This window comes from Accipiter gentilis, chromosome 23, assembly GCF_929443795.1.
Source record: "Accipiter gentilis chromosome 23, bAccGen1.1, whole genome shotgun sequence".
In the NCBI taxonomy this organism is placed as follows: domain Eukaryota; kingdom Metazoa; phylum Chordata; class Aves; order Accipitriformes; family Accipitridae; genus Astur; species Astur gentilis.
The window spans coordinates 10,967,360-10,981,034 of NC_064902.1; the positions used below are offsets into that span (position 1 = coordinate 10,967,360).

At 49.8% G+C, this 13,675-nt stretch overlaps 1 protein-coding gene across 5 annotated transcripts in view; it reads left to right on the top strand.

The window, feature by feature from the left end:
* Nucleotides 1–13,675, top strand: part of FLNB (filamin B) — a 73,803-nt gene that overhangs the window by 12,487 nt on the left and 47,641 nt on the right. For 4 of the 5 annotated variants that reach the window (XM_049826104.1, XM_049826099.1, XM_049826102.1 and 1 more), the window contains exons 2-3: nucleotides 12,267–12,515; nucleotides 13,506–13,603. In XM_049826104.1, coding sequence (XP_049682061.1) covers nucleotides 12,267–12,515; nucleotides 13,506–13,603 — 347 coding nt within the window. Of the gene's footprint in view, nucleotides 1–8,299; nucleotides 8,421–12,266; nucleotides 12,516–13,505; nucleotides 13,604–13,675 lie in introns of those variants that run through there. The other variant, XM_049826103.1, reaches the window with a different exon arrangement.

Sequence of the window (13,675 nt, forward strand, 5' to 3'; positions counted from 1 at the left end):
GTCATGGTTTCCAGTGGAGGGGAAGGTAGGTGTCGGTATGTGAAAGCTTGTGAAGAATTAATGTCTAGCTAGCTTACGCACAAAAGCACTAAGACCTCTTTGTTGTGGTCATGGAAAAGCAACAGTGCCTGCTCGGACTGCAGGGATGTGCAGTGGATGCATGTGTTGGTAGTGACTGTGCAACTGCCCCAAGCATCCTCACTCGGTGCGTGGCTGCAGAAAGCAGCCTGGCTTGTGCAGATGTGTAATCCCCCTCCTAACAGGCACTCGCATGGCAATGCGGTGGCCAGAGCTTGGAGACGGGACCACAGCTGATTTCAGGTGGTTTGCGCCATCATAGCAGTCCTGAATTGCAGTGACATGGCAAGACATGTTCTGGTGGCAATGCGTGGGTGTAGGGCTGCTTTTGGTGCTATGTGTTAAAGGTGCGTACCTATGTCTGAATGTCAAAATGAATTATTGAAATGGCTCACATGTTGGAGGGAGATTTTCAAAGCGACTGTTCTTGTCTGCAGTGAGGCGCAATTGCGTGTTAGAGATTAATCGCCTTTGCTACTGCTTCTCAGGGAAATGGTAGGACAGAGATAGCTGACCTGCTGGTTAATTCTGGCATAACTTTGTCACTATCCTACAGAGGGCTACAGAGCATCTGTAACAGGGTATCTGTGCTTAAATGCTTCAAAACAAACCTGGGTGGAGCTGTGCCGTTAGGTGCTGGGAATCAGAGACTATCAAAACTGAGACAAACCACAAATCTTTTGCATAGCTAAAGTAACTGGCAGGGTGTTTTCTGATGCGTCACCAACCCCAGACCACAAAGCGTGCTCCAATGCTGAGCTCTATGGTGCTGCAGTGTGGAGTGGAGATGGGTTGAGCCATGCAGGCCTGCATGAATGGGGATTTCCTTCGAACAGCCCTGTGCACAGTGAATCAGTCAGTACAGCGATTCTGGTTTCAGATGGAAAAATTGAATCTTGGTGTATGTTGTGGCCAAGGATTTCCCCAAACAGTAATCACTTCTGATAATTTCCAATGTGTTGGTTTTGGCTTCAGAAACTCCATCCATTGCAGCTTTCATGCCTGGCGTCTGCCGCGCAGAAGATGTTAGACAGCCCTATCTGAATGGGTTCATTTATCTCGGCAGGATTTTACATGCTGTTTCTTATAACTATCTTGACCTACCCCCAGTGTGAGTAAACATGCTCTTCAGTAACGCAGAGGTCACTGGCGTCTGGAAACCTCTGGATTACTCATTGCTCTTTGGCCTTGCGGAGGCTTTTTTTTTTTTTTTTTTTTGCAGTTGCATCTTTTGCACCTTTTCCATCTCCAGTGCATGCTGGTGCCTGAGGATGGACCTTCCTGTTGGTCTGCTTCACTGAAGCTTGGGTAACCTTCCTTCAGCAATGTAAGATGCAACACAGTGCTAATGACTGGTCACCTTAATGCCTCTGCCGGCCCCTGGGAGGTCTTTGCACGAAGTAGCCAGGTTTTTCACCTTGGTGCAACCTGAAGTGACCTGGTGAGATTTAGGATTACTTTAATCCTGCAGATGTGGTTACAGCACTCGCATGCTTCGGTGACAATTCTCAGTTTTGTTGTGTTACACTTGCAGAAATAGGACTCTACGGCCGTTTTTATCACCTCACCCTGCTGGTGGAGGCTTGGCTCTCCAGTTGTGTATGCCCATGATGTGTTCTGAGGAGGTGCTTTTTTTCGTTTGCATGCGTGCATGAAAGAACCGCCTCCAGTTTATCAGACTCCTCGACAAGTATTTCTTGCTAAGGTTAAGACAATTTTGCATTTGACTAAAAAGTTAGTCTCTTAAAGTGGCACTTGTTTCCTGTGAATCGGGTAGCGGTGTTGCTGATGTGGGCGTAGGCGCCTGCTCTGATGGGAAGGCGAAGCCTTGCAGCGCTGGGGCAATAATTGTACTGACCCCTGGGGAGCAGAAACCTGGCACAGGATCATTCCCCTTTCTTCTGCTTTCTTATCCCACCCCGTGCCCGGAGGAGGGGGGGTGTAGTTTGTGTCGTGTCCCTTGGTTTCAAGAGCCGAGCCAAGCGTTTCTCAGCAGAGCGTGGCAAAGGCAGGAGGGCTCCCCTCTCCCCGCCTCCCTCCATTTAATGGAAATCGACTTTTCCCGCATGTTAGCTCCCCGCTGCAGGGACTTTCCTTCACCAGATATTCCCGAGTGATCAATCACCACTCGGGTCGCTTGCACTGCCCCGTCCCCGTGCCTTCCCGGTGCTCCCCTCCTCCGGCGTTTGACCCCGGGGGCGAGCGGCAGCGCGGGCGCAATCCTGCGGGCCCTTCCCACGGCCCGATCCCACGCTGCCTTGGCCCTTTCCGGGAGCTTTCCCAAGCCGCCTGTCACCCGTGGGGTCGACGCAACCGGTCTTTGGGGTGCTGCCAGCCACGCGGTCCCGGAGCATGGGGAAAGGGGGGGGAGGGCCTGCCGCGTCACCCCGAAGCGGCGGGGAGCGGGACCAGCCGCCGCGGGCGCGGGGCTCCCTTTGGGCGGTGAGGGGCCGCAGGCCTGTTCCCGCCCTTCGCCGCCCAGCCTCCCCTCGTGCCTCCCCTGAGGCGCGGAGCTCTGCGGCCGAGGGGGGGGGGGCTGCGCCGCAGGGCCGCTTCCAGCGTCGCCGGCGGAGGAGGCGAGCGGGGAGCCGCGGTGTCCCGGCCGCCGCCGGGGCCGGCACCGGAGGGGCGGTGGGATGAGCTCAGCAGCGGGGAATGCGCTTCGCTGGGCGCGAAGGGGGGGGGGGGGGGGGGGGCGCCGCTCACAGGGCCCATTGTCGGGGTGGTTTTGGCAATGATGTCATGGGCCGCGGCGTGTCGCGGCAGGCCCCCCGCGCGCTCGGGAGGGCGGCCGGAGCCCCGCTTCTCCCCGCGGCGGTGGGTGGGTGGGTGGGTGCGGGGGGAGCCGCAGGTGGGGAGCGGGGAGATGTTGGGGTGGCTCCGGCCCCGCGGCCGCCAGGCGCTCGGCCGAGCCGGGGTTTCGGGGTCAGAGCGCGGCGGTGGCGTGCTGGCGGGCTGCCCCGCGGAGCTGGCGAGGGGCTGGCTGGCTGCGAACAAAGCAGCACTCATGGAAACTTGCTGCTGTACAAAGGCTGAGCATTCAGGCTCCTTTCTCTCTGTTTGGGGTGGGTTTTTTTTCTTCCCTCTCTTTCCCCCCAGAGCAGCATTCCTGTACGCGGCTTGGCTGGGTGGGCATCTGCACCACGGTCCTGCGGCTGCGAGCGGGGACCTGCTTGGCAGCGAGCAGCCGAGTCCAAAATAGCCGGTGTGAATGGCAGCTCTTATTCTGCTGTCTTCCATCCTTGCTCGCTGCTGATCCCGTCCCAGCATCCCAGCGGCGTGGAGGCAGCGTGGAGCCCTCCTCGTGCTGGTGGTGGAGATGGTCCCTGGGAGCACTCGCGGCAAGAGTCCGACGTGCTCCAACAGCTCCTGCCGGGGGCTGTTCCTGAGCGTAAGACTGCACACTTACCTTCTCGTATCCATAGCTTGGTATATGGCTCTTAAGGCAACAGAAACCCTAGGTGTATTCAGACTGAAAGTATTAAGGAATTTGATCGCAAGCCACCCGCAGTTTGACTTTTTTCCCTTCCCACCCTAACAATTCCTAATTTTGAAATTCTTGACTTCTCCTTCCAGCCCCCTTGGGTGTTTTTGGTTTCTCTTGGAGAAGCTGGGTTGGTTCTAGTGTTATGCCTTTCCCTTCTGGATGCAAGACTTAAGTGGTCTCTGGGTGCCCATTAAGAAGTTGGGCAGAGCTATTTTAATCTGTATTTCACTCCTGTGAGCTCCACTGGTTTGATTCTTTTTATTCTTTTCTGTATTAAAAGTCTATATGAATTTTTTTTCTCGCCAAACCTACAGTGAAAGGACTGGATTTGAACTTATTTTTACAGTTGCCTGTTCCACCTCATGAGAGATGCTTTCCAGGGGCCCAGCCTGCACCAGTAGACAGTACAGGGTGATGGATGCAATAGTGGCCTGAAGTTCTCTTGACTGACCTGAAGGGTTTCAAATCCAGTTAAAGTAAAAACTATTAGAAACCTCTGAATTGTAATGTTTAATCTCTCAAATCCTAAGATGAGTTTTACAAAGGAATCTTACTTCTTTTTAATAACCAGACACCCTGGTAACCATAGAGGAAAATGGTTTCTGTCTCCTTGCAAAAACCAAAACAAAACAAAAAACCAAAAAAAACCCCACCAAACTAAAACCCCAACATCTTTTGCCATCCTCCTGTTGGTGACCACGTCAGCACTCGGTTACTGTTCTTACAATCCTCCAGTGAAATGGCATTCCCCCTCTGGAAAACTCACCTTGTAAAAAGCTTAGTGGATCTGCTGTGTACATGGTGTATCACTTACACTTCCTGAAGATCACTTCCTCAGGTAACGAATGCCCCCAGGCTCGTTAGTGAAGTTGACCACTGGCTGCATCTTGGCAGGGTGCAGGAGCTAAGCTGGGAGCAGATGAGCCAAAAAGCCCTCTGGTATTCAGGTAAGCTGGACGCTGAGGAACAGCTCTCCTGTGGGTCACAGCACTGACTGCAAACACCACTGAGAAGCAGAGATGCAATGGGGCTGGAGCACGTTGCTGTTAGAGGTTAGCAGGTCACAGCTAGGAATCCACAGAACTGGCCAGAGTTCAACCGCCCGGATGCCAACTCTGTGCAATGGGCACAGCCTGCGCTTTCGCGGGGTAAGCTGGCTGTGCGGGGGCAGGCGACGAGCTATGTGCAGAGCCCCGAGAAGCTGCGAGGTGGACCTGGGCTTAAGGGTCACTGGAGGAAATGGTTGCAGTATGTTCTCAAAGCACAGAGGAACCTGTGTAATTGATTTAAAGACATATTATCCCTACAGAGGATGTCGCTAATGTCTTTAGCAGGCACAGTAAGCCTGTGAACGCATACTATATGCTTCAGCAAAGAATTTCCTTAGACGGCTTGCTCAGCTCCATCTCATCTGCATACTTCTGTGTGGCATGTACGCAGTGCGGAGCAGGGCTTTGGAAGAGCTCGGTTCAATGTGGAGTTTTCACTGTTGCAGAAGATTGAGCCCTAATGAGTGCTTAATTTTTCTATCCCCCAGTTGGTACAGCTGTTTAACAATAAGTGAGAATAATTAAAGGTGGGAAAGTACGCAGAAACTTCAACATAACAGGACTTAAAATTCCTACAGTCTCTACATAAATCATCCATAATTGAGGTGAACTTTGTCTGTTATACAAAGTTCCTTCCATGTCTGGAAATAGGGAGTAAGGGCTGTTGAGACCACTCCTTTGTTTTATATTAAGGATCATGCATTTTGGGATTCTTCCTTCATATAATACCTAAAATTGTAAATGGGGAAGACGTCAGGATTGGAGAGGGTGACCACTTTTTAGAGCAGCTGGATGCAGAGATCAGTGCTGGTGGTGTCAGAACTTCTGCATGTGGAGATCGAAACTCGGATGACTTTGCTCAGACTGCAGACAAGCCATGTTGACTGTAGCCTCACCAAGAAACTTTTCTTAAAAAATAAATTCACTACTCAAAAATTGCTTTTTCAGTCCTTCATTTGTTTTACAAGACTCTGCATAGTCTGTATTGCTAGCTCAATTTAGTAAGGAAGCTGTCTGCTGCAGTAGCTTATCTTGTTTCCACTAATTGTCCAACAGAAAATGACTTGCAGCTCTGCTGTAGGGCAGAGTTCAAGGAGCATTGCCACAGTTCGGGTAATACTTGTGCTTAATCTGAATGCAAAGCAGCCTTGCACATAAGCAAAAGATACTAGTCGCAAAGTTGTTTGTAACAGTGGATTACTTTTTTTTTTAATTGTAGAATAATTTAGCTTTGCAGAGACCTAATGAAGGTCACATAGTTCAAACCATGTACTCAGAGCAGACCCAACTTGATCAGGTTGCTCAAGGGTGTGTCCAGTTAAATTTGAGCGTCTCTGAGGACGCAGACCTTATGGACTCTCTGGGCTTCTGTTCCAGTATGTGGCAGCCCTCATGGAGAAGGCTTTTTCCCTTTTTCCTCAAAATCTGCTTGGAATTTTCCATGTTGCAACTTGGAAACCCTTTTGAGCAGAGGAGTGAGGGAACTCCCAGTCTGCAAGATCTTCTTTTGAATTTTACTTTTTTTTTTTCACCTTCTGGAAACAGTGCTTCTTCCAGTATAGAGCTGACTGACATAAAGGGTGTACACTGGACTGGGAAAAAGCCCAAGAAGGACAAGTGAAGTGGTTCTGAATGATGCATGAGGTCACAGGAATTTCTCTTGCAGCACTAGGTCTTGAAATCAAGTGATGATGGATTGTAAGTCTAATAAATATTCTTACAGCTCTGAAGATGCCTTAAAAATAATTTGTAACATGCCCTAGGTGCTTAGGTTAAAGGCAAGAGATGCTGAATTTACTTAGTCGTGGATATTGTGACTTCAAGGCTGTTAAGACAGCTCTGAAGAGCCAACACCAAGTGAGATCTTACCAGGCTGCTGGCTGTGGCACAACACTCCAGGTAGAGTTCAGGGATCTCTACTGCAGCAGATGAATTTGCAAGCTTCAAATCAATGCCAAGTTTCAGTTCTGGTGCTTGCTGCTGGGGCAGCTGCAAGCACAAATAGAGAGGAGCCAGTTCTGCAGCGTTGGCGGTTTTCCACTTGGTAGGTTGGGTTGGGAAGTTTTTTGTGGCCCAAGCTGTAAAAATGACACACGTTTGTCTTGAGATGGTCACATTGTTGGCTCAGGCTAGTCATGCTGCTGGCTGAAGGCTAGGCACTTCAGTGTCTTTCTTTGTGCTTTAAGGAGTGTGATATTAACAGTCCAAGTGTAACATATCGTATTAATATTTAGTATAGAGCAACAATTATAAATCAGCTTGAGCAGTTAGAACTTGGTTCCTTTTCAAGACTGAGACTGGTGGTGTGTACTGCCGACCTATGGAATTGCCATAATCCATTTTTTGGGCCAGTTGCCACTTAGTTAATAGGATAATAAAAGGGGTAAGAATTACAATCTAGACTCAGAGGTGTGATGGGGGAAGCAAACGAGCTCTGGTTCAGTCTGTTTTCCTCTTCACCCTACCAGGCAGCCACTTAAATCCTAATAGCTGACTAAGAAGCAGGATACTCCTACATAAAACTTAATGTTGTAGGCTATATATAGGCTTCTTTTTTTTTTTTTTTTTTTAAACAGAAAAGTGAGTGCTCGCTTGTTCAATGCTGGTGTTGATTCTGCAGAACAGCTTAAGTCTGGTTGGCTGGTTTTCCCCAGCCGTCAGCGTGCAGGTCCTGTCGAGCTGCAGCCCGACGCCAGGACCTCTCGGCAGCGGGCGGACTGCAGCCTCTCCCTGCAGACGGCTTCTGCCTGCGTGCCGCTGAACCAGGGCTGCGTCTTGCTTCATGGCGGTTGCTATTTTGTTGACGTTGGATTGCCATTGGGTGCTTTTGGAGGAGGAAAGCAAGTTAGAGTGGAGTAACCGGAGTTAAAATGCACAGTGAACAGTGTAGGTGGGAGTGAAGGTTCCTGTTAAAGCCAAACTTGAGTGTTTCTGCTTCTTGTTGGTTCTGGACCATGTGTCTAGTCATGATAACTTGCAGGCTGTCTACAAGTGGTCATCTAAGGGCATTTGCAAATTTGGAGTCTGTAGCTGAGTATCAGCAGACTTGCACGTAACAGCCCGAAAACTCCCGAGTTCTAAGGAAACAAACAAACAAAAACCCCAGCCAAAGAAACCCAAACCCCTCACCCTTTGGCTGTTCTAGATGGCACTTGAAAAGCTGGTTGTCTGTTTTCCCAGCTGAGCTGAAGTCCTCTTAAGTACTGGTCTGGGGCAGGCGAGAGGTCCTGTGGTGCTCCAGCCATGGATTCCTGCTTCATGCCTGGGCTCCTATAAAAATGTGTCCTTTGAAAAAAGTACAAGTCAAATGGCTGTCAGCAGGTATCCTGCTCTGCTGCGGTGGCGTGACTCAGCTGTGCAGGAGCTTTGATCTCCAAAGCACGCATCTCCTGCCGGGTACAGCGAACCAGTGAGCGAGTGTGCTCTGGCATATGCGTAAGTACATCTGCAGATGTTACCATAGGCATTGTAATGTGAATAAAGCAAATTATGCAGATGACCACACTTTCTCCAAAAGAGGTTACATTAAGGCTGTCTAGAGTGGTGCTGTAAAGAATTTGTTCAGCCCTGCTAAATTATCGTGGCGGATGAGATGTGACAGCTCGCTTCCTCTGAGCCGCGGGAAGGCAGGGATCGGTGGCTGTCGCCTGCGTGGAGAGGCCTCCTTTAATCTGCGGAAACTCGCCTGGTACCGTGGAGTAAATACACACTCTCCGTTTCAGCTGAAAGCAGACAATTTGTTCCCATCTACCTAATTCATCAAAGCTGAAAGCCAAACACTGCTGCTCGCGCTGCGAATGGTGGAGGTGCGTCCTGGAGGGGCTGGGCGCTTGCACTGTGTTTCTGAAGCACTGACCACGAGTGTGCATCTCTGCTGTAAATTTTCTATAAGCTCCAGAGGAGTAATTGAGACACGTAGCTTGAAAGGCTCTGTAAAGCTTCAAAGCATAGATTCTGTGAGTAATAAGTATGCCTAAAAGTAGTGTTTGTAATAGGAAAGCAGTGTTGCAAGATCTGCTGTTCGTATAATCCGTTTTCCAGCCTGGGATGGCCAGAAAATGTGTCTTGAAGCAGACCAGGGAATGGGGGAAATCCAGTGGAAAGCCAGCTGAGCTGGGGTACATGGCAGCGCCTGCAGTAGTGATTGTTGGTGCTTAAGTGTCATTGGAAACACTTCTTTTTTTTTTTCACTGTTCCAAAGCCTTGGCAGCATTACACTGGCAGTGTGCACTTGGAGCTGGTGGGGGGTGCCTGCGAATTTGGTTGTACTAAGAGGGTTTCAGGGTTCTCTGGGCCAGCTCGGTGCTCCTTGTGCAAGACATGTTAATGGATGCTTGTCTTCCTGGGTGCCGCTTGCATCTTAATGCCCAAGAGACCTCAAGGAGAATGCACTGAATGTTTTTAGTCAGTTAATTAAAAAGGCGGCAGTAAAGCGGAGGCTTTTCTGGAGAGGCTGAATGCTCGGGTGGAGCCAAGCTTTACACCAGCGCTTGGAAGCCAAGCCTGCGTTGGGCTGGACTCTGGTCTCTTCTTGGATATGGAGGGTCCTTCTATATCATGATAGAGATTGCGCACCAGGGCTGAGCTGCTGGCGGGATCCCCTGTAGCTGGGAGCGGGGTGCCTGTGGAAAGGGTGTGCGGGTGGCTCTGCTGGGTGCTGATAAGGTCTACTGTCCTGCCCAGGAGTTCTTCTCCCTCCCTCCTCCCCACCCCAAATGAAAGCAGACAAGCCCTCCTACAAGCAAGCTTGGAAAAAATTACATCATGAGATCCCTATGCCTGTCAGGAAGCCGGCATGCTGTAAGAGCTTGCTAACTTTGCTAACGAAGCGCAGTCGCGGGGATGGCACCAGCCCCGGGAGGAAGAGCCGTCCCGTTTCTGCGGTGACCTTTTCCCGTCATCGCGACATCAGCTCTGTGCCTGGCCTCTCTGGACAGGGCTGATGAGATGGGATGTTCTTGCTCTCGATGTGAAGCTGTCTTGCGCACAGGCTCTTTTTCCCCAGGTCAAGGACCGCTGCCCAGCCGTGCCCTCGGGGATGGCGGTGGGGGGCTGGAGGAAGCTCTGAGCACGCGGCTGGTTGCTGCAGTAACCGCAGCGCATCCACGTATCGCCATTATTTATGCGCTGTAAATATGAAACAGACCATTCTTTATCTCGAGTAACGTGCGTGTAGCAGTGTGCTCGAGGTGATTCTGTCCCGCTGGCTTTCCTCCCTGGGAATGCTGGATGGCTTTCTGAAATGAGTTTACTTGTAGCATACTAAATCATCGCTGCGTCCACTCCAGTAAAAATGCCGATGTCGGTATAAATCCGAAACTGAAGCTCAGAGGCGTTTCTGGCGCAGGGGTGCGGTGGCTGGCGGTACGCTCCAGCGCCGTGGTGTGAGCGGGTGGTCCTGCCGTGGGGGTGCAGGATGGAGGTGCTGCAGGCACGGGCAGCGGGTGGGTGGGGGGGGCTCACACCCACGGTCTGGTTTTTGTGCACTGCAGCTCTAAATTCCAGCTTGCGGAGCTCAGGCACCATGGTGAGCCCGCCAGCAGGGCTTTGGGTCTCTCTCTCCTGTAAAATGCAGCTCTTTCTTCTGCTCTGACGCAACTTCTGTCAGGAAAGCTTTCCCTAGTAGGTTGTAAGAGAGCATCTTCCCTCCACAGACCAGTTTGCAGCTCAACTGCTCAAACTGGAAAGAGGGGGAAATGGCTAACAGCAGGGACTGTTTAGTTGTCGCTAGGAGACACACTTCTTATGTGATGCAGGCTTTTACCTTGGAACGTGTAATTAAAACCCAGCGGGGCTTAATCATCTCATAGATATCTATTGTATATCTCAGACTGGATGTGAAGTCAGCAGTGAGCAGTCAAGTGGCACACGTTTATCGTAACACTGTAAGATTAGTCAAAACTGATGTTAAAAAAAATCCAATACAAATAAAATCTGAATAGAAACTAGATGTTAACTATCCAGAAAGGCCAAACACCATTCAAGGTCTGAAGTTACAGTATTATCTGTTCAGAACGTACCGCCCTATTGTGAAACCATGTAAATATTAACCACTCAGCCTGAGCATTGGGTTAAAGGGAACACCCTGGTGCTTACTGTTCTTGGTCGCTATTCTGTATAATCGGTATCACTTGTTTTGAAAGTCAGGAGATCTTTTTGTATTAATAAGATGGTGTTGGATTGCTGCTGCGGTCTCTGTAGCTGAAGGGGAGCAAGTAAGGCATGTGCAGTGGGTGTTGGGCGTAGTAAGGCTCAGCTCGGAGGGCGCTACCTGTTAACACTGAATTTGAACTGGAGAAGGCAAACAAAGTATTGAATGCTTTTTCTTTTCTAGCTAGGACTCAGTAAGGTCCCTGTACAATTATTCTGGTGGCATGAAAGTGAGTTTACACTGCTGTAGTTGTCTTTACTCCAGCATCTGCTCTGGGAGCTGGAGAGGAGACAAAAGCTTCCAGGTCACTTGTAACTTCTGTTGACTAAAAAGGGGTTTCTGTAACAGTTTTCACTGAAACGGAGGAAAGAACAGAAAAATGCTCTGCTGTAATGTGCTGCTGGGAATGAAAGGATCGGTCAGGCTGAGGGCATCCCAAAACATTGCAGCCCTGGTTTGGGTGAGCTTGGACAAACTGGAGCTTTTACAAGTGTAATACAACCTGAGTGACAACTACGAGCTCAAAGGGAGTGCATCCAGTCTGTGACTCACTAAAACCAAAGTAAATTGCAAGAGCATTCACAGAACTGTAGAGGTCACTTCATAAGGCCAAACTGATGCAGAAAAATATCCTGCCCCTTCAGACAGCTTCTTGCAACAATCTGATCTTGCTACCCAGCAGCTTTAAACTTAGATGCATGGTGTGTCTTAAAGTAGACCTGTGGTGTGGCCACTGCGGTGATAAACTTTTGCTAGGCTAGAGCATGACATAGAAAAGCCAGAGCTGGCTTTTCCTTTTCTTCTAACTCTGAAGGGATGACTTTTTGTGCAAGCAGGAGTGTGATGGTGCGAAGGATGCCCCATGGCCCTCTGCTCCTTGCTTTGCCATTTGTACCCAGGTCATGATATATCTCAACTTTGTTCTAATTCCAAACTCTGGCTTTGCTGGACTTCATTATATAGCACTTTTTTTTGCTGCCATTTTTAATGCAAACTGTTGATGTGTGTGTGGAGGCAAGTTTCTGTGTATAAATGCAGTTTACTAAATGGTGCTGCTAGGTATGCTCTGGGGTATTTCACGCCTGTTGGGATGCTGTTCTTGTGAACTTCATCACATGCTGTTTGGCTTCCTTCATAAGATACAAATGCCATTAAAAATACCAGGTGGCACTTATCATCTAAGTGCAAAATACCAGAGATCTTAAACTGCCAATTCTCCTAAGCTTAACACTGTAAAGCTTCAAGGGCAAGTCACACCACCCTTGGAGAGCACCGAGCCCTCGAGACAGCTGGAGAGCACTGAGTCATTGGACTCGGCTCTTTCCTCCTGTCTAATGCAGGGCATGAAGAATAGTGTCTCTGCCTGAGCAAGTGTCTGCAGTGACCTGGGTTGCTTCTTTTGTCCTTGATTACCTGGGCTTGAGTGCAGACACAGCATTTTAAAAACATGCCTCTTTCCTGTGGGGGGGAAATAATCAGTTGTGTGTCTTTCGTCTTCCAGATAGTAAAGCCATAGTTGATGGAAACTTGAAGTTGATCCTTGGCCTGATATGGACCCTTATCCTCCACTACTCCATTTCCATGCCCGTGTGGGAGGATGAAGGTGATGATGATGCAAAGAAGCAGACCCCTAAGCAGAGGCTGCTGGGCTGGATCCAGAACAAAATTCCTTACTTGCCGATCACGAACTTCAATCAAAACTGGCAGGATGGCAAAGCACTGGGGGCTCTTGTTGACAGCTGTGCTCCAGGTAGGTCCTTTGCTCTGATGTTCGTGTTTTCCTTACTTGCTGTCCTTGTGGCTGCTCTGCTGTTCTTGTGGGAGGAGGTTTTCACTGCTGAGCTGGAGACGGGAATGAGGCTTTCAAGAAAACCCGAGACCAAAGAGGCCAGCTGTGGGAAGCAGCAAATTGTAAACGACTTGGCCAAGAGAAATACTGGCCTAAAGCAGAACGTGTGATTGCGTTATTGGAGGCGCCATGTCTAAGCTTTGTATTGGGTGCAAGGGACAAAGGCACAAACGCTGGCTCCTAAATGCAAGAAAGACTTGTTCCCACAGCAAGTGCCAGCAACCTTTCAACTTCAGGGACGCAGCAGGAGGCTCCATGTGCTCTCCTGAAATAGGATTGCAGAGGGAGCACAGAGCGGCCAGAAGCCACATGCTACCTGAAACTTCAGTGTTCAGCTAGCTGAGGCTGTGCTACTTAAGACAAGTAATGCGATGAAGTGTGAAAAAGGCACAGTTTCCTCACCTTCTTGTAAAACAGCCTTGCTAGCGCGATTTCTGGTGTTCATCTAATGCAATCTGGGGTGCTATGGCAAGCAGTTGAAACTTTCTTTTCCAAATTTTGCTGGCTCTCCTGCAGCAAACATAAAGGATGGCTAGCTGTATTCGTGCTGAATTTAAAGTGGTGTCTTATACAGCTTAAATTTAAAGCAGTGCAGTTAGGTGGCTGACTGAAAAGCTATACATCTTTAGTTGATAGGCAAGGTGGGTGGGAGTCTTTCTGAACTGGCTGTTACTGCCTGTGCCGTCAGGGCCTGCGGAGATGCTGGTTGCTGTCTCGGAAGCGTTTCAGTGAGCAGCACGTGCTCGTCTTGGTTTGGCTACTTCTGCAAAGCTCTATTCAGAGCTTTCTGTATAGCAGTGTAATACAAGTGGCTGCAGAGTTTGTACTTGGTTTCCTCAGCTGGGGAAGCTCCTTCGCAAATAACGCCTAACAACTGAAATGTGCTTGCAGGCCTGTGCCCTGACTGGGAGACCTGGGACCCGAAGAAACCCGTTGACAACGCTCGGGAAGCCATGCAGCAGGCGGACGACTGGCTGGGTGTGCCGCAGGTAAGGCTGCGCCGGCCACCGAGACGCAGGCTGCTTGTGGGAAGCACAGCGCTTAGCTTTGTACTTGCAACC